Source organism: Nerophis lumbriciformis, linkage group LG25 (assembly GCF_033978685.3).
Source record: "Nerophis lumbriciformis linkage group LG25, RoL_Nlum_v2.1, whole genome shotgun sequence".
NCBI lineage: Eukaryota > Metazoa > Chordata > Actinopteri > Syngnathiformes > Syngnathidae > Nerophis > Nerophis lumbriciformis.
The window spans coordinates 10,370,001-10,392,500 of NC_084572.2; the positions used below are offsets into that span (position 1 = coordinate 10,370,001).

At 39.0% G+C, this 22,500-nt stretch overlaps 2 protein-coding genes across 6 annotated transcripts in view; both read right to left on the bottom strand.

The window, feature by feature from the left end:
- The window catches only part of LOC133621573 (phosphoinositide 3-kinase regulatory subunit 6), a 67,966-nt gene extending 52,358 nt beyond the window's left edge, over positions 1-15,608 (bottom strand). For all 3 annotated transcript variants that reach the window (XM_061983689.1, XM_061983688.1, XM_061983686.1), the window contains exon 1: positions 15,588-15,608. The gene's annotated coding sequence lies outside the window, so the exon portion shown is untranslated. The remainder of the gene's footprint in view (positions 1-15,587) is intronic.
- Positions 15,609-17,664: 2,056 nt separating this feature from the next.
- Positions 17,665-22,500, bottom strand: part of pik3r5 (phosphoinositide-3-kinase, regulatory subunit 5) — a 65,111-nt gene continuing 60,275 nt past the window's right edge. For 2 of the 3 annotated variants that reach the window (XM_061983690.1, XM_061983691.1), the window contains exons 14-18: positions 22,489-22,500; positions 22,203-22,296; positions 18,535-18,617; positions 18,198-18,313; positions 17,665-18,119 (exon numbers count right to left, since the gene is read on the bottom strand). The exon at positions 22,489-22,500 is cut by the window's right edge and continues 65 nt beyond it. In XM_061983690.1, coding sequence (XP_061839674.1) covers positions 17,969-18,119; positions 18,198-18,313; positions 18,535-18,617; positions 22,203-22,296; positions 22,489-22,500 — 456 coding nt within the window. In that variant the 3' untranslated portion in view covers positions 17,665-17,968. The remainder of the gene's footprint in view (positions 18,120-18,197; positions 18,314-18,534; positions 18,618-22,202; positions 22,297-22,488) is intronic. The other variant, XM_061983693.1, reaches the window with a different exon arrangement.

Here is a 22,500-nt window from a genome sequence, read left to right on the forward strand (position 1 = left end):
TCAGCTATCAGCACACCTGAATAAAGACCAGTGGACCCAAGGATCCTTGCCGGAACTTGCTCTTCTGTCGTGTACAGTAAGCCGACTACCCAGCTTTATGCTCTCTGTCTCTCTGTGTGTTTCCCCTCCGTGTTTCATTGTTCTTCCTTGTCATCCTCCCCAGCAGTCTGCCTTCGTCCCGGCATCGACGAGCTGTGCGTCTCGTCAGCCATAGTTTTCTTTGCTTGCTGGACTGCCTCTTCAATCCTCGACCCCCGCTTGGACACGGACCTCCTACGCCTCGCCATTCGCCCTGACCATCTGCCTGCCCCACAGACTGCCTTCATGCCTTGTTCCTCCTCTCGAGTCAACACTAGGTAAAACACTCAAGTAATTACACACACCTAGTCTAACACCACACACTCTTGGATTTTGGTCACACTCCATTCTCTAGCCTAGTTTATTTATATCTAGTATTGTGTATTATTATATATATTGTGCATATATATAATAAAACATACAGCAACATCCTCCCCTTGTGGAACTGTGCCGTCACTACTCCCCCTGCAATACTAAAGCACCAAAACACCAGACCGCGAGACATGCGCATCCGGAAGTCGAGATAAGCCCAAGCCACGCCCACCCGCAAAAGCCACAGTGAAATCCAACATCCAGAACCCCCACGAGTACTACATACCAGATGCCAGTTTAGAATGATAAAAAGAAATAGATAAATAAAAGATAATGAGGAAACGTTTTATTTGTAAAGTTGAATATATAAATGTACACTAGACAGAAGAACAAAGTGCAGAATAATGTAGATTTAATTGTTGCCCACTGGACTATGCCAGTGACTCAGTTCCCAGTCTGTATGTGGTGCCACACAAGCATCCATTTGGCCGCCACTCGCCGTACGTGTGGCGTCGGTTAAAGGAGCCCGGGAACAATGCAGCCAAACACAAAACAGGAGCACTCATTTCCGTTCCGGCGCGCTTAAGACGTCTCCGAAAACAGGAAGGAGCTGACAGCAATGCGTGGAAGTGCGTTCGCAGAGTGAAGGAGCAATAGAGTATGTGTGCGCTACTGCTTGATTGGAAATCCCCAGATAAGGATAGCCTTCGACTGAAGTATTAGGACAGCTGGGCCTCGGCTCTTTTTACAAACCTGTGTGTGTGTGTCAGTGTGTGTATGTGTGTGAGAACTGGGTCAGTTGTACATTTGGAGAACAATTTAAGCCAGTGCTGCTATTGTGAGAAAAACAACAACATGAAATATATTTATGAGTATTTTTTCTGCACACTGCTTGATTTGCATAAGCGAGGGCTACATATTAAGGTACCTCCTTAGTGTACAGTTGAATTGTTATGGCACACATTTGTTTATTTAAAGTTAAAGTTAAAGTCCCAACGATAGTCACACACACACTGGATGTGGTGAAATTATCCTGTGCATTTGACCCATCCTCATGTACACTCCCTGGGAGGTGAGGGGAGCAGTGAGCAGCAGCGGTGGTCGCGCTCTGGAATCATTTGGTGATTCAACCCCCAGTTCCAACCCTTGATGCTGAGTGCCAAGCAGGGAGGTAATGGGTCCCATTTTTATAGTCTTTGGTATGACTCGGCCGGGGTTTGAACTCACGACCTTCCAGTCTCAGGGCGGACACTCTAACCACAAGGCCACTGAGCAGGTTTAATAATAATATTTAATCTTATTTAGAGATTATTGTAGCATGATTATGCAATATTACAATAAGGAAAACTCACATGCTTTAAAGGTTTGATTAAATATGGTTGAGGAAGTCGCATTAGTCGCATAATTTTGGTCTTGACCTCTGTATGTATGATGAGATTATCGCAGATCTTCAAGATGCAACCTTTTAATCAAATTTGAATAATAGGTTATTGAGACTGATTTGGTGGATTTAAAGATTCCTTTTTTATCAATATATTAAATTGTAAATGGTTATTTGGTGGGTAGATTTTGAAATGTATTGTATTGTATTGAATTTTGTATGATGATGTATATTTTAACTGTGGGTCCCTGTCCATAAGCTGTGTGCTTCTAGGGATGACCTTTTTGCAGAAATGACTTTGATATCAACAAAATAAACAATGAAATACAAAACTATGTCTGTCTGTAAATAAATAAATAAAAATAGCCTTTTTGATGATTTGGCAAACTATAGCAATCATAGCTCCGAAGAAAAGCGGCAGTGTTACCACAGCGATAAAGAACAACTGTGGCCTGAAGTAATATAATTCTGTGCATAAATACAGAAAGTCAGACAGTAAAATGTATTCCGGTTAAGGCATACTTGCCAACCCTCCCGATTTTTCCGGGAGACTCCCGAATTTCAGTGCCCCTCCCGAAAATCTCCCGGGACAACCATTCTCCCGAATTTCTCTCGATTTTCACCCGGACAACAATATTAAGGGTGTGCCGTGAAGGCACTGCCTTTAGCGTCCTCTACAACCTGTCGACGCGTCCGCTTTTTCACCATACAAACAGCGTGCCGGCCCAGTTACATGTTGTATGCGGCTTCTGCATACACACAAAAGTGACTGCAAGACATACTTGATCAACAGCCATACAGGTCACACTGAGGGTGGCCGTATAAACAACTTTAACATTGTTACAAATATGCGCCACACTGTGAACCCACACCAAACAAGAATGACAAACACATTTCGGGAGAACATCCGCACCGTAACACAACCTAAACACAACAGAACAAATACCCAGAATCCCTTGCATCCCTAACTCTTCCGGGCTACAGTATACACCCCCGCTACCACCAAATCCCCGCCCCCCAATCTCCCAAATTCGAAGGTCTCAAGGTTGGCAAGTATGGGTTAAGGCAATTTTTTACGCTCTCAAAAAAGTACATACAAAACACATTCGAAATGCAAATGATAGCAAGGAAATGAAAGCTTGCATAGCAAGATAAGGAGAATTCACGATAAAGTTTAAATAAATAGATATAGGTTATACATTTTTGGCAGAAGAAAAACAATATTTTCTGGCTTTTTAAAGGGACATATTTTATTTGACTGTTTAATCATGTTCATCTTCTTCCATTTGAACTAAAGTAAAAGTGAAAGCAAAAGAATGGTTTTGTATTGCTAAAGTCAAATTGACTGCTTCACTTCCGATTTATGTGACATCACGCAAGTTCACTTTCCTGTGTTTTTACACCTCAGTCTGTGATAATAAAGTTGTTAAAAACACCTACGTCTGATGATCACTCTGTCCTAAAAAAGTACAACTTGTAGGTTCAATGCAAACAATTGAATAACTTGGTTGTTTAGACGGCAATGTGTTTGTAAAAGTTTAGATTGGGGTATGCCGTTTCTTAATGGGGAAAGATGCACATTTTTCTTGCATTCATGTTAGCATTTAACCTAGCGAGTTAGCGATAGTTGGTCCGCGAGTTTAACAAAGTGCAGTTATCAATCACAGTTTTTTGAACATTTTAATTTAAAACGGTAATACTAACCGTCGGGAGCTTAACCGCAATTATCTGTGGCCAGTACATGGACGCTTTTTGTGCCAACAGCAGTGGTATACTCGTGGGCTGCTGTGGTTATAGTGTCACTCGCGTCCACCTTCCCCTTCCTTGGCCGTCCGGCTCGCCGGCTGCAGCGGCGGTCTACTCGCCGCCGCCACCACTCGTCCCCGATGGTTTCGAGGACACTTGGGCCGGCGACCCACCACCAGTTTCCACCTCCGCCCTCCCTTGTCTCTTGATTTCGTTGTTCTGCTTTCAATATGTCCATAAGGAGGGGGTTACGGTCACGGCGCAAGTTTAAATGATTGATGTTTTGAATCTTAAAAATTCCCTTTAAAGAACTTAAGTATTTAATGGCTTACTATGCTCACAGTGGAAGGTCGCTGGGTGTGAAGGAATCCAAATACCACAAGATGCACAACAAAATAGACTACCGGTAGCTGAGATGCAGATCGGGTTGTTCAGGCTGTAGAGCCTTAGACACTATGACACAGCTATTCAACTGGCGTACCCCGGGCACATTTCAGCCCAGGAATGAAATAAAACTGGCCCCCGAGTTCAGTTCAAAACGTTTTTGGAGCAAAATCTGATAACCACTCGAGTGTTCCTGTTGTATAGAGGAACTCGGACCACCGTCAACACATTGGTGGATCCATGTATTGACATTTTAACCTTACTCGCAAACACTTGTGATACAGTAACTATGGCATTCCTCCAGGTTTTTTTTTTTTTAGCAATTACAATGTTTTCCCAGTAATGTGATTTATGTAACTAAGTGAAGTGAATTATATTTATGTTGCGCTTTTTCTCTAGAGACTTAAAGCGCTTTACTTAGTGAAAGCCATTATCTACATCTTTAAGTGACACTTGGACTCGCAAGTGGCACTTGGAGCAGGTGGGTAAAGTGTCTTGCTCAAGGACACAACGGCAGTGACTTGGCTGGTGGAAGCTGTAATCGAACCTGGAACCCTAAAATTGATGGCATGGCCGCTCTACCCACTGAGCCACGCCGCCCAAATTAAGGTGTTGCTATAGCTTGTTTACATCAGATGCAATCAGTAGTCATTTGTTCAACATCTTACTCGTAGTGTTCCTCAAGGTTCCATTTTAGGTCCTCTCTTTTTCATCATTTGGGCTATTTACCTGGTGGTCCACGTGTTCATTTCAAAAAGATTTGACAGATTCTGTCATAGAGATGATCTTTGACTAGCTTTTTTGCAGAAAGTGCTTAAAAACTGCAGATCACTCCTGTAACTCTGACAAAATCCATCCATCCATCTTCTTCCGCTTATCCGAGGTCGGGTCGCGGGGGAAGCAGCCTAAGCAGGGAAGCCCAGACTTTCCTCTCCCCAGCCACTTCGTCCAGCTCCTCCCGGGGGATCCCGAGGCGTTCCCAGGCCAGCCGGGAGACATAGTCTTCCCAACGTGTCCTGGGTCTTCCCCGTGGCCTCCTACCGGTTGGACGTGCCCTAAACACCTCCCTAGGGAGGCGTTCGGGTGGCATCCTGACCAGATGCCCGAACCACCTCATCTGGCTCCTCTCGATGTGGAGGAGCAGCGGCTTTACTTTGAGCTCCCACCGGATGACAGAGCTTCTCACCCTATCTCTAAGGGAGAGACCCGCCACCCGGCGGAGGAAACTCATTTCGGCCGCTTGTACCCGTGATCTTGTCCTTTCGGTCATAACCCAAAGCTCATGACCATAGGTGAGGATGGGAACGTAGATCGACCGGTAAATTGAGAGCTTTGCCTTCCGGCTCAGCTCCTTCTTCACCACAACGGATCGATACAGCGTCCGCATTACTGAAGACGCCGCACCGATCCGCCTGTCGATCTCACGATCCACTCTTCCCCCACTCGTGAACAAGACTCCTAGGTACTTGAACTCCTCCACTTGGGGCAGGGTCTCCTCCCCAACCCGGAGATGGCACTCCACCCTTTTCCGGGCGAGAACCATGGACTCGGACTTGGAGGTGCTGATTCTCATCCCAGTCGCTTCACACTCGGCTGCGAACCGATCCAGCGAGAGCTGAAGATCCTGGCCAGATGAAGCCATCAGGACCACATCATCCGCAAAAAGCAGAGACCTAATCCTGCAGCCACCAAACCGGATCCCCTCAACGCCTTGACTGCGCCTAGAAATTCTGTCCATAAAAGTTATGAACAGAATCGGTGACAAAGGGCAGCCTTGGCGGAGTCCAACCCTCACTGGAAACGTGTCCGACCTACTGCCGGCAATGCGGACCAAGCTCTGACACTGATCGTACAGGGAGCGGACAGCCACAATCAGACAGTCCGCTACCCCATACTCTGACAAAATAAATAGGCCAAAATCAAATGTCTAATGTCGAGGACGCTAGTTCCCCAGGATATACAAAATAGGAATAATGGTGTAGGGAGAAGTCCGGCCCGAGGTCCTTAGCTTTGTGGAAATGTGGAGCCCAAAATAATTTTGTTGTGTATTGTATGCAGCATGGACTTTAAATACAGCGAAGCGCATTGTTTAGTGTTGTCATGCCAAGAACATTGAGTGCTCTTAAACACTTGTAAAAATTCTGTAAAAAGATGAACACTTTTGTCATGAAGGCGCTTTGTAAAGAAACAGTGTAATCAAAAGACTATATCATCTGACTGAACCATCAAAGAAACCGTACAAGTCTAAAATAAAGTGTCCAGAGGAACCCTCAAGATAGGGAAGCCTTGGCTCTGTCTGACCTGACTGGGCTTTGGACCCTCCAGGCAGCACAGCAGACAAAGGACACACAGTAATTGTTGCTTTTGCTTGAAGCATTTGGTCATTTTACTTACTCACTTAGTGTCTCATATGACAGAATGTTTATTCATTTATTTATTTATTAGCACAATATAAACAGTACTAAACGTAACATTGTTAAAATACATAGAGACAAGAAATGAGTAATGAGAAATACGTAATAAGAAATAAGTGCAGGTGAGAAAAGAAACCCAAAAAGGGCTTATGCAAGGTTCTCACCTAAAGCAGTAAATTAACAAACAAAATTAAACATAATATATAAAAAAATTAAGACAAAAACAAGTCGTCTACCTTGTGTGGATTGAGACTAGGTGTGTGTGTTTGTGTGAGTGCATGTGAGGAAGTATAGGGCTACATTATATGGTAGGAACAAATGGAGAATGTTGATTCATCAGACTGGCCCTTAATCTATGTTTAAAGTTACTGAGTGAAGATGAGGAGTTTGCAATACATAGGCGAGTATTCCAGAGTAAAGAACCTCTGTGTTTAATGGAAAATCGGCTAAGAGTTATACGGCCAAAGATAGGATGGAGATTATCAGTTTGTCTGGTATTATGAATATGAACTTGCGAATTGGTTTTAAAATAATCTTTGAAAGATGTAAAAGGTGTATTAGGGAGGTAAGTACATTTATAGATAAAAGAAGAAGACTGAACTGTGTTGATATCGTAAATAGATAGCACATTTAGTTTCCTAAACAGAGAAGCATATTGATTGATTGATTGAAACTTGTATTAGTAGATTGCACAGTACAGTACATATTCCGTACAATTGACCACCAAATGGTAACACCCGAATAAGTTTTTCAACTTGTTTAAGACGGGGTCCACGTTAATCAATTCATGGAGCCAAATAGTTAGAGGAGGTAGCTATTCTTACAAATGTATTTTGCATAATGAATTATTTGTGTAAATGTGATGGATATGTACTAGCCCAGACAATATTGCAATAGATAAGATATGGATACATTAAACTGTATATAAAGAGTTAAGAAGCATGCCTGATGAACCAAACCCCTGATTCTTCTGATGATACCAAGAGATATTGACACATTGTTGGTTACTGAACCTATGTGTTCTGTCCAAGACAATTTTTCATTGACTAAGATACTGTCATGACGAGGGTTTTTTCGCAACTTACTGCGGGGTCGTTCTCCCAGTAAGGCAGACGGACTACTCGGGACAAGGCGTGCAGGTAAAAACATGATTTATTCTTAACCTGACTACACAGGAAAAGACAGGAACTAAAACAAAACAAAAGCGTGCCGGTCGCACGAGAGGCTAAGGAACATAAAACTTAATGCGGGAAACATACACTTAGCCTGAACTATGGACATAAACAAACAAGACTTACTGGACACGGCATGAATCGAACAGCATGAACTACGGCAAGAAACGAGCCAGAACAGAGCAATGTCGCCAGGCCGACTAACTGGCAACCACAGGCGTAAATAATAATCTCCTGATTAAAGCAAGTGCGTGTCCCGATCAAATGAGGCAGGTGAAACTAATGAGTCACCGTGGTGACAAAACAAACAAGGGTGCACAAAAACAGGAACTAGTGGAGTCCAAAACTAACAGAACATAACTAAACAAAACATAATCCGGACCACGGATCATGACAGACACCTAGAAATTTGGTAGATGAAACTTAACTAATTTCATTTCCCCCAATAGAAATCTTAGCACTCTGTTTACAGTATGTTTTGTTTTTGCTTGCAAACACAAAAAAGGTGGATTTTTTTTTACATTTAGTGATAGTCTATTAACAATAAACCCATCAGATAGCACGGCTATACCAGAATTAGCTTCCCTAATGAGGTTTTCAAATTTCTTGTGAGTTAGGATCTAAGAATGGTGTAAAGGATGAAGATACAGCAGCTGGTCATTGATGTAAATGAGAAATAATAAGGATCCAAGTATAGACCCCTGAGGAACTCCACATGACATCTTAAGTTTGGATGAAGAACAACCATTGACATACACATATTGCTCACGGTTAAAAACATAACTAGGCAGCCATTTAAAAAGTTATATTTTGATCAAGTAAAATAGTATAATCAACAGTATCAAAAGCTTTAGAAAGATCAAAGAATATGCCAAGAGCAAATTCCTTCTTATTAAGGGCAGTATAGATTTTCTCAAACAATTGAACAAGAGCCATAATGGTGGAGTGATTTTTCCTAAAACCATACTGGTGTTCGTAGAGACTATTGTGTTCATTCAAGTGGTGCATCATTCTTTTATAAACCAGTTTTTTCAATATTTTAGAGAAGCATGGTAACACTGATATTGGCCGATAATTATTAAAAAGTCTTGAATTTATGCACAGTAGTAACTTTGGCTATTTTTAAATCTGATGGAACCTTCCCAGATTGCAGGGATAGGTTAAATATGTGTGTAAGGGGTTTAATATTATAGGAGGAAACTGATTTAATCAATGAAGCACCTATATCATCATGACCAGCTGCTGATATCTTAAGGATAGAAATTAATTCCAATACCTCTGTTTCATTAGTATCTTCAAACTGTAAGAGGGTAGGGAAATTTCCCATAATGTAATCTAGATGATTGCTATTGGGTTTTCCCATATCCTTTGACAGTGCCTAACCCACAATAAATTGTTAAATTAACTTACTATAACAACAGGGTCCGTACCATCTTGACATATACTGTACTCTTGCCTTCAGCTTTGTTCCGTTGTGTCCAGAAGTATAATTTTGGTTTCCCAGGCATAGCCTCTGACAACCTCACACTAAATATATATCAATTATTTTAGTAGTACTTGGGTCTCTCAACATGAAGGTTGTAGGTTTGATCCTTAGTCCCACTGTGACCATTTCGAAGTAACTTTGAGCAAGATACCAGTTGCACCTGATGCTGTCATAAGTAGCTAAATGTGGTAATAGTGCCAAAGCGTTTTGAGTACCTTGAAGGTAGAAAAGCGCTATACAAGTAAAATCCATTTACCATTTTAGAACACATTTGAGTCATATGTCGCCCAGGAGTTAACACAAAGGACTGAGCAGTCTTTGTATATAGAAAGGAGACTATGATCACGTGATGTTGTGCCAAGTGAGAAACAGAAATGAGCCTAGTGTGTGAGGGTTTATTTGGTTCACCGCAGCCCGATTGTACCAACTAATTTCTTTTTCCAGGAAGCAAAGCATAAAGTGTACTTTAGTACAAATGCAACATCCATAATAACCCATCCTCCATCCACTTGTCTGCCCCCATGTGGGCAAGCTTAGGCCTCTGTATGGTGCCTTACCACGCGCTCACACCAAGCAATTTGTATCCCGCCTGGGCACATGTGGCACCAACCGTTAATAGGATTCGTATGATTCTGCAGTCTTAAACAGTAAAAATTCCTAGCCACAGTATGGTTTGAAGAAGTGAACCTGGGCAGAACTCAATTTTCTCAGCCACAAATATCCAACCTGTACTAGGAACACCTTCTATAATACAAAAATACCTCAAATAATCCACAGAGTCACAACAATGCACACGCATGGGTGTAGAGTATGGTAGAAATGTCCTAGGACTGTACTTGTGTGTACAGAGATCTTGGATGTTATTCCTGGAACCATTCACCCTGTCACTGGCAGAACTGTTGCTTTTACTTTCCACAACTTTGCCCTTGGTATTTTTACTGTGTGTTGTGTTCATTCCTCATGAATTTCTGTCACTCAGTCACGACTGCCTTCTTGTGTTCTTGGTCATCCAAAACTTGGAACTTCAAGCCCGTACTCCACACAGATGATTCCATACACAACGCTGGATTCACTTTAGTTCATCAGTGGGTGACATTTTCTTCATTTACTTTTGGATCTTTGTTGTTTTGACCTGGAGATCGACCTCACGCCTGCCTTTGGACCACGACGCCTCGCTCCAACCCCTGACCTCCTGCCTGTCCCTGGATCTCCGAGCCTGCCTTGCCCTTTCTGGACTTCCGCACCGATCTCAACACGCGCCTTCAACACCACCTGGTAACACTCCTCATATACTTACTACACATAGTCACACCGTATACATTTGGGTTAATCACACACTTCATATAGAGTTATATATTTCTCCCACTGTACCGTTACAGTACGTTCTGGCCATGACAGAACCAGACGGCAGTGACAAATCGAGACTCACGCTCTCTTCCCGAGTTACATGTGGGACAATGTATCATCCAACAAAACATATCAGGGCTATTTCTTACTGTCAGAGAAGACGCTCTGCTAATGAAATCGGCGTCAGAATTATGTGGTGGAAGATAAGTTTGCTAATTTATTATTATTTCTGTTGTAAATAGAATAACACGGTTATTAGGGCCTTTCCTTAAACTTATTTTCAGGAGCTTTTTTTCTGCTCACCTCAGACTATGTGTTTACTCTCCCACCATATTAATTTCATGTATGCCTTTGACATAACCAAAGTTAGCTGAACAGGTTAGGTTGGGTTTTTTTTCTTAATTTTTCTTAATATGCTGCCCCTAAAGGCTATTGCCCGTCTCACACTATGTGCTATAGTGTCTCCATTGTTACATAACCAAGGTTTATTTGTATTCATCATGTGAAGCTGCACTCCATCTTTTATGGACAACCTTAACATGTAACTCATTGCAAGAGCCCATGGGTTTGCATAAAATAATCTGATATTAGCACGATTGATAACACTGAGCTTATTGTTTCCCCCTATTGTGCCTGAGGGGCCTTAGTCAGCAGGAGACATTACTTGTCGGATTCTGATCAAGATTAAAGCGCTTTAAAACTGGCCGTGGACTAGTGTTAGCGTCTTTATCGAGATAAAAAATGTTCGTAAAAAAGCAACGGGCAAATAAACAAGAGTGGAAGCCACTCGGCGACCCCCCTTAGGGCTAACAAGGTAGCAGCAGGAAGTTGGACAATAAACCAAGGAAGGAGGAGGAAATACAGCTGTGCTTTTAGATTGTAACAGACACAACAGAGCGTGAGGTGGGGGCTTCAATCATAATAGGCACGCTTATCAAAAATGCCTTATTATCTCAGGAGGTAAAAAACAAACAAGCATCCTTCTGGGGTCTCCCGATTTAAAAGAATTTAAAAAGAAGGAATACACTTCTGTCTGGTGTAATAAACAACCTTTTTAATAATTATTGTAACTTTTTGTATCTTTTTATGTATGTTAATAAGCTGTACATATACGAGTATAACTCATTGTACCTCTAATATGGCATTTGTGTAAATAATGAGCAATAAACAACAAATACTGTACATTGGGGAACAGTCCTGGTAAGTGAAGATGAAGACCGGGTGCATTCAACTGGCGGTTCGGGAGCCAAATCCGGCCGTACCGGTCCCCGAGTTCAGTTCACAACTTGGGAGACAAACATTTTTGCAGTAAATTCCTAAAACACTAGAGTGCTCCTGTTGGATAGATGATCTTGGACTACTGTAAACCATCGCATTGACTATTTTAGCAAACAGAACATAGAACAAAATCTTCAGCTCTCACTGGATCGGTTCGAAGCCGAGTGTGAAGCGACTGGGATGAGACTCAGCACCTCCAAGCCCGAGTTCATGGTTCTCGCCCGGAAAAGGGTGAAGTGCCATCTCCGGGTTGGGGAGGAGATCTTTCCCCAAGTGGAGGAGTTCAAGTACCTCGGAGTCTTGTTCACGAGTGAAGGAAGAGTGGATCGTGAGATCGACAGGCGGTTCAGTAATGCGGACGCTGTATCGATCCGTCGTGGTGAAGAAGGAGCTAAGCCGGAAGGCAAAGCTCTCAATTTACCGGTCGATCTACATTCCCATCCTCACTTATGGTTATGAGCTTTGGGTTATGATCGAAAGGACAAGATCACGGGTACAAGCGGCCAAAATGAGTTTCCTCCGCCGGGTGGCGGGGCTCTCCCTTAGAGATAGGGTGAGAGGCTCTGTCATTCGGGGTGGGGGGGGCTTAAAGTAAAGCCGCTGCTACTCCACGTCGAGAGGAGCCAGATGAGGTGGTTCGGGCATCTGGTTAGGATGCCACCCGAACGCCTCCCTAAGAGGTGTTTAGGGTACGTCCGACCGGTAGGAGGCCAAGGGGAAGACCCAAAACACTTTGGGAAGACTCTGTCTCCCGGCTGGCCTGGGAACGTCTTGGGATCTCCCAGGAGGAGCTGGACGAAGTGGCTGGGGAGAGGGGAGTCTGGGCTTCTCTACTTAGGCTGCTGCCCCCACGACCCGACCCCGGATAAGCGGAAGAAGATGGATGGATGGATGGATGAACATATAACACAGGGGTCCAAACGTGTGATTTACGTAACTGAGGAGTTCCTCAAGGCACCTCTTTAAGTCCTCTCTTTTTTGGTAGTTACACATTTTTTAACTAAGGTGTTGCTGTCGCTTGTTTACTTCAGATGCAGTCAGTAGTCATTTGTTCAACTTCTTTAGTTATAATAGTAGTGTTCCTCAAGGATTCGTTCTAGATCCTACCTTTTTTCTTCATGTGGGCTAATCAACTGGTGGCTGCGAGCGAGTTTAGTTAAAAAAACTTCTGAGAGTTACATTTTTGCAGCAGATTCCTAAAAAGATTAGAGTGCTGTCTTAGAGATGATCTTTGAATAGGTTGTTTGCAGAAAATACTTAAAAATAGCAAAGCGCTCCTGTAACTCTGTCAAAAAAAGTAGACCAAAATCCAATGTCTACATTAATTAAAAAATGGAAGAATGCAGGGGCCACTTAGATACATTTTGTACATTAAAAATACTAAAACCAATACAATATAGGTCAATCAATGTATGCTAAAATATCTGAACACAACATCTACATCTTAGCTTTGTGTTAACAGTAAGGAAACATATTCCTAAATTAAGCATTTTCAAGCATAAAAATGGCTACATGAACTACAAATACAACACTATAATGGTATTGGCCACTAAACGAGACCAAAACAATCAGAAAATTAGCCTGTTAACATTTTCAGCCAATATCGTAGCTGAACGCCTCAGACTCATATAACTTTGTATTTGACACATGCTAATTGTTAGCATGCTAACATTCGCATGCTAGCATGCCAACATTAGTGTGCTAACTTCTTAAACAAAGTCTGGTGTGCCGTGGGAGATGATGTCATTTCACCCAATTGGGTTAAAAATATTTTTTGCAAACCAGTAGTTATAATCCGCAAATAAAGTGCCGTTGTTGAGTGTCTGTTCTGTCTAGAGCGCGGCAGAGTAACCGTGTAATACTCTTCCATATCAGTAGGTGGCAGCAGGTAGCTACCGTATTTCCTTGAATTACCGCCGGGTATATATTATCCGTATGCCTCGTTTCGCAAAATAATTAGCGCATGCTTAGAATTAGCGCATGCTTAGAATTACTGCTGGGTCAAACTTGTTTAGCAAAATAATTAGCGCATGCCTCGTTTTACCGCTGGGTCAAACCCGTCTCGTCACGAGTGACACTTCACCTTTCAAGGCATCATTTTCCAAAATGGAGGAGGCTAATTTCAATAATTTAAAATCTCATAAAGGGAAGAAGATAAAGAGCTATTCAGTAAGATTTAAGGTCCAAGCTATTGAATATGCTAAAAAGAACAGTAAAAATGTTTTATTAATGTAGCTGCGTGTGTCGAATATGAGTCATTAAATGACTCCCGCCTCATGGTGGTAGAGGGTGCTAGTGATCCGAGGGATCATTCTTGCGACTACTCGGCTGCAGAAGAAGTGACAACAACAGTTTTCTAAACTGGACTTTCAATCAAAGCAGGAGGTAATAATTAAAGGAAGATCTCCATCGAGACAGAGAGACTTCTAAAACTGAAGAAAGATAAGGAAGACTTCTATAAACAAGTTATCGATGCTTTTGTTCAGAAGGAGCGGCGCATGGACTTCATTTATAAGTAAAGGTAAGACCATAATAACGTTTTTTTTTATTAAATGTGCTTTTCATGATGGTATCCTTACATCACACTCAAATTTATAAGCGCAGGCCTAAATTTACCGCATGCCCTTGGTAAGCGCCGGAGTGAGAAGAGGTTTTAAATTAATTACTGCCCCGGCGCTAATTCAAGGAAATACGGTAATTGCTTTGTAGATGTCGGGAACATGGTTTGTCGTGATCACAATATGCAGAAGACAGCGGGAGGCAGCGTGCAGGTAAAAAAAGTATCTAACGCTTAAACCAAAAATAAACAAAAAGGTGAGTGCCCCTAAGAAAAGGCATTGAAGCTTAGGGAAGGCTATGCAGAACGAAACTAAAACTGAACTGGCTGCAAAGTAAACAAAAACAGAATGCTGGACAACAGCAAAGACTTACAGCATGTAGGATAGGATAGGATAGGATAGGATAGGTCTTTATTGTCATTGCAACAAGTACAACGAAACTATGTTTTCAGCACAAACCCGTTCAAGATTAGACAAACAGTGTACAGGGTTACCGAACAGGAACGCTGATGGGTTGCCACGAGGCGCCCCGTAAAAGGTGGGAAGAAGGTGGGAAAAAGATAAAATGCTGGGGAAGAAGATGAGTAAAAAAAATACAATCTAGACTGGGCTCCTAAGGGGGCCTAGTCTGGAGTGGGAAAAAACCTCCATGCACACATAAACATGTTACATATAATCACGACAACTCGCAACAGTGGGTGGGGGAGTTGGAACCCTGGAGGTCGACTGCTGCTATGAAGCGCTGCCAGCCGTCCATCACCCCGAAGGGGAATCAAGCTGAGCAGCAGACAGCGTCCACAATGTACATCCGTACATGACATGACAATCAACAACAAAATAGGAGCGCGTGACAAGAACTAAAACACTACAAACAGGAAAACAGCAAAAAAAACTCCAAATAAGTCACGGCGTGATGTGACAGGTGACAGTACACCTATTTTGAGATAAGAGCTATATTGATGCATGCTTGGTTATGGTTTAAATGTATATCCAACAATTGCGAGAACGACTTTTTACTGTCAATATCGGCTGCTGAGTTTAATTTTTTTGATGTTTTCTGCTAGTGGTGTGCCTCGGGATTTATTCTCAATGAAAAAAACGTGCCTTGGGCTCAAAAATGGTTGAAAAGTACTGGTCTAAACTTTTGACTGACGGTGCAATATTTGTCTCAATAACACTTTATGGAGCGTTTGGGCTTCAATGAGCAGATTGGAGTGATAAATGAAACATTTAAACACACTGATATGTAGTTAAAAGCAACAAAATGATAGTAAATAAATTGTCGCTTTTTTTTTTTTAATATCTGAACGCTACACCTGCACAAGACCGAGACTAAATCAAAAATACCTTCTTTTTTTTCCCTGAGCACCCATAGTAGGTATTGCAGACATAAAGGTATAAAAATGTTTGTTAAAAATAAAGAGAACTTACCCTGACTAGCGCACAGATGACAACCGCTAACTTTGACTTGACAGTTTTCATTTTCCCCTGGAGCAGCGGTGCGGAAGTCTGACCACACCTACTGACCAATGACAAGCCAGTAAACTGAAACATTGGCAACCAATCAGATGGCTCGGTTCATTTATTGCTGGTGGCGAAACTCGCTTGAAAAAAAACAAAAAACAAGTACAAATCTAGATTTCAAAATATCATATATATTATCATGAATACATAATACATGGCGTTGGCGTATTTGTTATGTGAATTAATTACAAATAAAACAAATTCCACTCTCCTTAGAGATCATTAAGTACCTTGCTTATTCGTCCTTGAATAATTCCAACAGTTATATAGTTCCTCAGTCCTGGAGGATTTTATGCAGTGCAAAACATTTTCATTAACAAGCAAAAACATATTTTACAGTCATATATAGAATGTGCAACCAATGAGTTTGTACACAAACAAAGACGTGCATTAAAATGTGGTTTCATTCAAAGCTACCACTTCTGACTCGGAATTGTATTTACACAATGAAACATAACTGGCGTGGTAAGAAAGACATTTTTGACAACAGCGCCCTCTGTTGCTCTAATATAAAAACACACTCCATTCCTTCATTTTGTTGAATTCTGTCAACACATGCATGTGGCATTGTCATACAAAAATATATTTACATAGTTTACATAGTTTACATCTTGAGATATGAGGATGCATCATACCGTTCACCACTTTTATCTCTGCTGATTTGTTACTGGATGGCAGGAGAGCTCAGAGCTCTGTTTTATGCATTAATCAAATAATCTATAATGATGCAAATATATATATATATATATATATATATATATATATATATATATATATATATATATATATATATATATATATATATATATATACATAAACATATACACACACACACACACACACATTTTTATATACATGAATACATACATGTTTATACACTTATGTAATAAAATATATGTTTAAATATACATATACATAAGTATTTGTATGCATATATATATAAAAATATATATTATATATATATATTATATTATATATATATATTATATATATACATATATAATACTACATATACATATATAAATACATATAAACATAAATACATATATTTACATACATACATATACAAATATATATATGTATGTGTGGGAAAAAAAATCACAAGACTACTTCATCTCAGAGATGAAGTAGTCTTGTGATTTTTTTTCCCACACATACATATATTGCGCTCTACTACGGTATCGAGCACTATTTTTTGGATAACCTTATTAAGACATATACAAATATATATATATATATAAATATACACGTATACATATATTTTGCAAAGGATGTCACATATACATATACAACTATATATGTAGATATAAATATAAAAACACACACATGTCACTCTATCACAGAAAAATAAGAGTTGTAGAAAGTATTGGAAACTCAAGACAGCCATGACATTATGTGCTTTACAAGTGTATTTAAACTTTTGACCATGACTGAATATATGCTTATTTACGTATATATATATATACTGTGTATATATATATATATGTGTGTATATATATTCTTTAAATGAATGCATAAAACAGAGCTCCGAGCTCTCTTGCCATCCAGTAACAAATCATTTGTTGTTTTTCTTATATATATATATATATATATATATATATATATATACACACACACACACACACACACACACGCGCACAGGTCTATGTCCTATTCTCACAAAAATGATATATGATAATGGTATATATATATATATATATATATATATATATATATATATATATACTGTATATATATATACACATATATATACACATATATATATATATATATATATATACACATATATATATATATTTTTTTTTTTTTTTTTTTTAAATATAAATATATGTATATTAACATATACATATATATATACATATATATTTACACATACATACATATATACATACATACATACATGCATATATATATATATATATATATATATATAAACATTAGGTCAGAAAAAACACAGAGGCTATATCATCCCTACAAGCCTGTTTCGCAGGTTTCCCTGCTTGTCAGGGGATTTTTATTATTTATTTTTATTTTCCATCCATCCATTTTCTACAGCTTGTCCCTTATTTTATAAAAATCCCCTGATGAGCAGGAAAACCTTCGAAACAGGCTTGTAGGGATGATATAGCCTGTGTTTTTTCTGACCTAATGTATATTAAACCACAGAAACCTCGGCTATACATGCATACACATATATATATATATATATATATATATATATATATATATATATATATATATATATATATATATATATATATATGTGTGAGTGTAAGATGTGAGGAGGGTTATGGTAGAGCGCCACTGAAGGTGACTATGGGCAGGCAGAGGAGGTTGCAGAAGGTTGGGTGCAGAGGCTGAATTTGGGCCGACATCTCGGCGCGTCTCTGCCTCCAGTCTGAGGAGCTGTCAGGTTTGGAGCACACAGCAATGTCACACCTGTGCCGCACACAGAGAGAGAAAGGTCATACTTTGTAATCCTTCTTCATAATGATCTGCAAACGTCCACATGTTTACCTGACGACACTTTGCAGTATCTTCTTCTCATCTTGGTCCAGACACACAGCAAAGGTTGTGTCTGCAACCCCGCTGATCTGCACCTTGTCCACCTTCACGTCCGTCAGGCTCAGCTGCTACAAAAAGACACATTTTTATTCTTTTTTTTTTTTTTTTTGCTTTAAAATGAAATGCGAAAAAGCGGCAAAAGGTCTGAATGAGGCTGAGACAGTCAGCAAACAATAACATTGCTAAAAATGCCTCAAGTGAAAGTGAAAGTCCTTTGTTGTGGCTTTTTTGTGGGTTTTGTACAGCTTGGGCGGAAATAAAAGTGTAACCAAAGGGCATATAAGCTCACCATGTTGTAGCCTTTCTTGCTTTTTCCACTCTGCCTCTTCAAAACCTCCATCATGCTGAGATGCAGGCACTCCAACTGTGAGTCTGACAGGATTAAATCCAACATATGCAGAATATTTAGTTAAATTCAACACCAATTGAAATACTTCCTCATTTGTATTCAGAAAAAAACAAATCAGCACAAATTGTCACAATCCTTCTTGTTTTGAAGGTTAAAATGTCTCCTGAGTATACATATATATATATACACAGGTAAAAGCCAGTAAATTAGAATATTTTGAAAAACTTGATTTATTTCAGTAATTGCATTCAAAAGGTGTAACTTGTACATTATATTTATTCATTGCACACAGACTGATGCATTCAAATGTTTATTTCATTTAATTTTGATGATTTGAAGTGGCAACAAATGAAAATCCAAAATTCCGTGTGTCACAAAATTAGAATATTACTTAAGGCTAATACAAAAAAGGGATTTTTAGAAATGTTGGCCAACTGAAAAGTATGAAAATGAAAAATATGAGCATGTACAATACTCAATACTTGGTTGGAGCTCCTTTTGCCTCAATTACTGCGTTAATGCGGCGTGGCATGGAGTCGATGAGTTTCTGGCACTGCTCAGGTGTTATGAGAGCCCAGGTTGCTCTGATAGTGGCCTTCAACTCTTCTGCGTTTTTGGGTCTGGCATTCTGCATCTTCCTTTTCACAATACCCCACAGATTTTCTATGGGGCTAAGGTCAGGGGAGTTGGCGGGCCAATTTAGAACAGAAATACCATGGTCCGTAAACCAGGCACGGGTAGATTTTGCGCTGTGTGCAGGCGCCAAGTCCTGTTGGAACTTGAAATCTCCATCTCCATAGAGCAGGTCAGCAGCAGGAAGCACGAAGTGCTCTAAAACTTGCTGGTAGACGGCTGCGTTGACCCTGGATCTCAGGAAACAGAGTGGACCGACACCAGCAGATGACATGGCACCCCAAACCATCACTGATGGTGGAAACTTTACACTAGACTTCAGGCAACGTGGATCCTGTGCCTCTCCTGTCTTCCTCCAGACTCTGGGACCTCGATTTCCAAAGGAAATGCAAAATTTGCATGGTTGGGTGATGGTTTGGGGTGCTATGTCATCTGCTGGTGTCGGTCCACTCTGTTTCCTGAGATCCAGGGTCAACGCAGCCGTCTACCAGCAAGTTTTAGAGCACTTCATGCTTCCTGCTGCTGACCTGCTCTATGGAGATGGAGATTTCAAATCTTCAAATCATCAAAATTAAATGAAATAAACATTTGAATGCATCAGTCTGTGTGCAATGAATAAATATAATGTACAAGTTACACCTTTTGAATGCAATTACTGAAATAAATCAAGTTTTTCAAAATATTCTAATTTACTGGCTTTTACCTGTATATAAAAAAGTATATATATATATATATATATATATATATATATATATGTATGTATACGCTGCTCAATTTGAGTTTATTATAATGTATTGGTTTTATTTAGTTGTATTTTTCAGTATCAAATGGCTAAGGCAGTCCAAAAAATATTTATAGTTTAAATAAGGATGCATTTAGCTTTTTATTTCAGGCAATTTGATTTGATGTTATTCTTTGTTGTGAGTTGATCTATATTTATTTTGTCTTTTTGTTTTCTTTCATGTTAGTAAAGATACAATGCTATGCAGAGGTGTACTCATAACAATTTTATTGGCAAATCATACTATTAATAGGGATGCAAGATGTTTTGTTCTTCTTGTTCTTTTGTACAGAATTACAGAAAGTACAGAAAATAATTACAGAATGACAGAAAATAATTGAGAAGCACTGTGCTAGCCAATAGCCTACCATGTTTACCTTTGTAAACTTGTGATTTTGGCTAAAAAGTGTGCTTCATCCCATTAATTGAACAATCTAATCGATCGATTACTCGATTACTAAAATAATCGATAGCCCTACTTTGTAAATTACTTTTAAAAGAGATGTTCATTAACATTTTTGTATGCTTCTGTTAATATTTAATCATATATCAATATTTATATAAAAAAAGGCAAAAAATTAAAATGGTGTCTCAAATGTTTACATTATTTAAGTGGATGTGTATGTATACGAGCGAGAGAGAGAGAGAGAGAGACAGAGAGAGAGAGAGAGAGAGAGAGAGAGAGAGAGTAGAATATTGCAAAAAAAAAAAAATTTTTTAAATAACGACACATTGAAAACTGTCTTTTTAAATATTTTTGGTAATCTAGGAAAAAAAAATTCTCTGTCTCTTTTTGTAGGAACATTTTCAATGTTTGTGGCAAAGTATTGCTTTTTGCAGAAAGTATAATAGGGTGTGTGAGGTTTTACTTCCTGTTCTTACCGCAAAATAAGGTTCTTTGCTCACATATAACCAAATTGTTGTGTTCAAATCTGTATTGCCATTTTTTTTATATGTCAGATTAATCAAACTTTTAAATTTGGACTAATCACTTTTAATTTCAGTTAATTACTTGCTTGCACTCGGTTAACTTAAAAAAAGACCGCAACGTTTTAACACAAATGTAATTTGTAATCAATTTCTCAGTTTTCAAAATTATGAACCATTTTGGGGTTGTTTTTCTCGTTATTTTTTGGGGGGGATGCAATTATTATAAAGTGTATATATGTGTGTGTATATATATATGTGTGTGTGTATATATGTGTGTGTGTGTATATATATATATATATATATATATATATATATATATATATATATATATATATATATATATATATATATATATATGTATATATATATATATATATATATATATATATATATGTATATAGTCAAGGTTTCTGTGGTTTAACCATTATACAGTGCTCAATACCGGGGTAAAGCGGAATATATGTTAGGTCAGGAAAAACACAGAGGCTATATCATCCCTACAAGCCTGTTTCGCAAGTTTCCATGCTCGTCAGGTGATTTTTATTATTTATTTTTATTTTATTTTATAAAATATAAAAAGGAAACCTGCAAAATATATATATATATATATATATATATATATATATATATATATATATATATATATATATATATATATTTATACAGTATAAATATATATATATATATATATATATATATACATATATATATATATATATATATATAAACACACACACACACTTGTATAATAATTGTATCCCCCCAAAAGTTTTTCGACGAGTAACGCATTTTTGGGTAAATGGCTTTTTTAAGATTATTATTAAGAAGTAACTTTTTTCTTGAAGGTAATTTTTTTATGGATAAATCTCATTGACATTATTTACAATCACCCAACATTAACATAGCATAACTCGACTTTTGGGTTAAATAATTCAACCCAATAGTTAGTTGGGAATAACCCAACATTAATTTGTCATAACTCAACTTTTTGGTTAAATAATTCAACGCAAAAGTTGGATAGAAAAAAATAACCCAAAATGTTGAGTTAAAATAACTCCAATAAGGGGTTTGTCCTTCTCTGAACCAGCACTTGGGTTAAAATTGGGTTATTTTTTAACCCAACATTTTTTTTTTGTGTACAGTTGAGTCAAACTGCGTGATTATTGCGATCATTTTTAGTCATTTATCGCATGCGTTAACAAGTTAACTTTGACAGCCCTCGTTAAAATCTTAACTCGGAAAACATTGACTGAAAGCAACCTACCTAACTCCTCGGGATTCTTGCAGGCTTTGGTTAAGTTCACTGACGTGCACAGCTTAGTTTCTTTTTTCCACTGGCTTCTCCCACTGATCACCACCTGAGCACCGTGGCAACAACAAACAGTTATTATCTGGAAAAAGGTAGTGAAATTAGACAATGACACACAGAAACTGAAAGGCTGTGCAAGCTTGTGTTTGGGATAGAGTACATACTTACAGTAGACAATTGAAACTGTTTTTGTGCATGTGTGACATTGAAAATGGCACATTTTAATGTAAAATGGTCTTACTCTGTTATACAT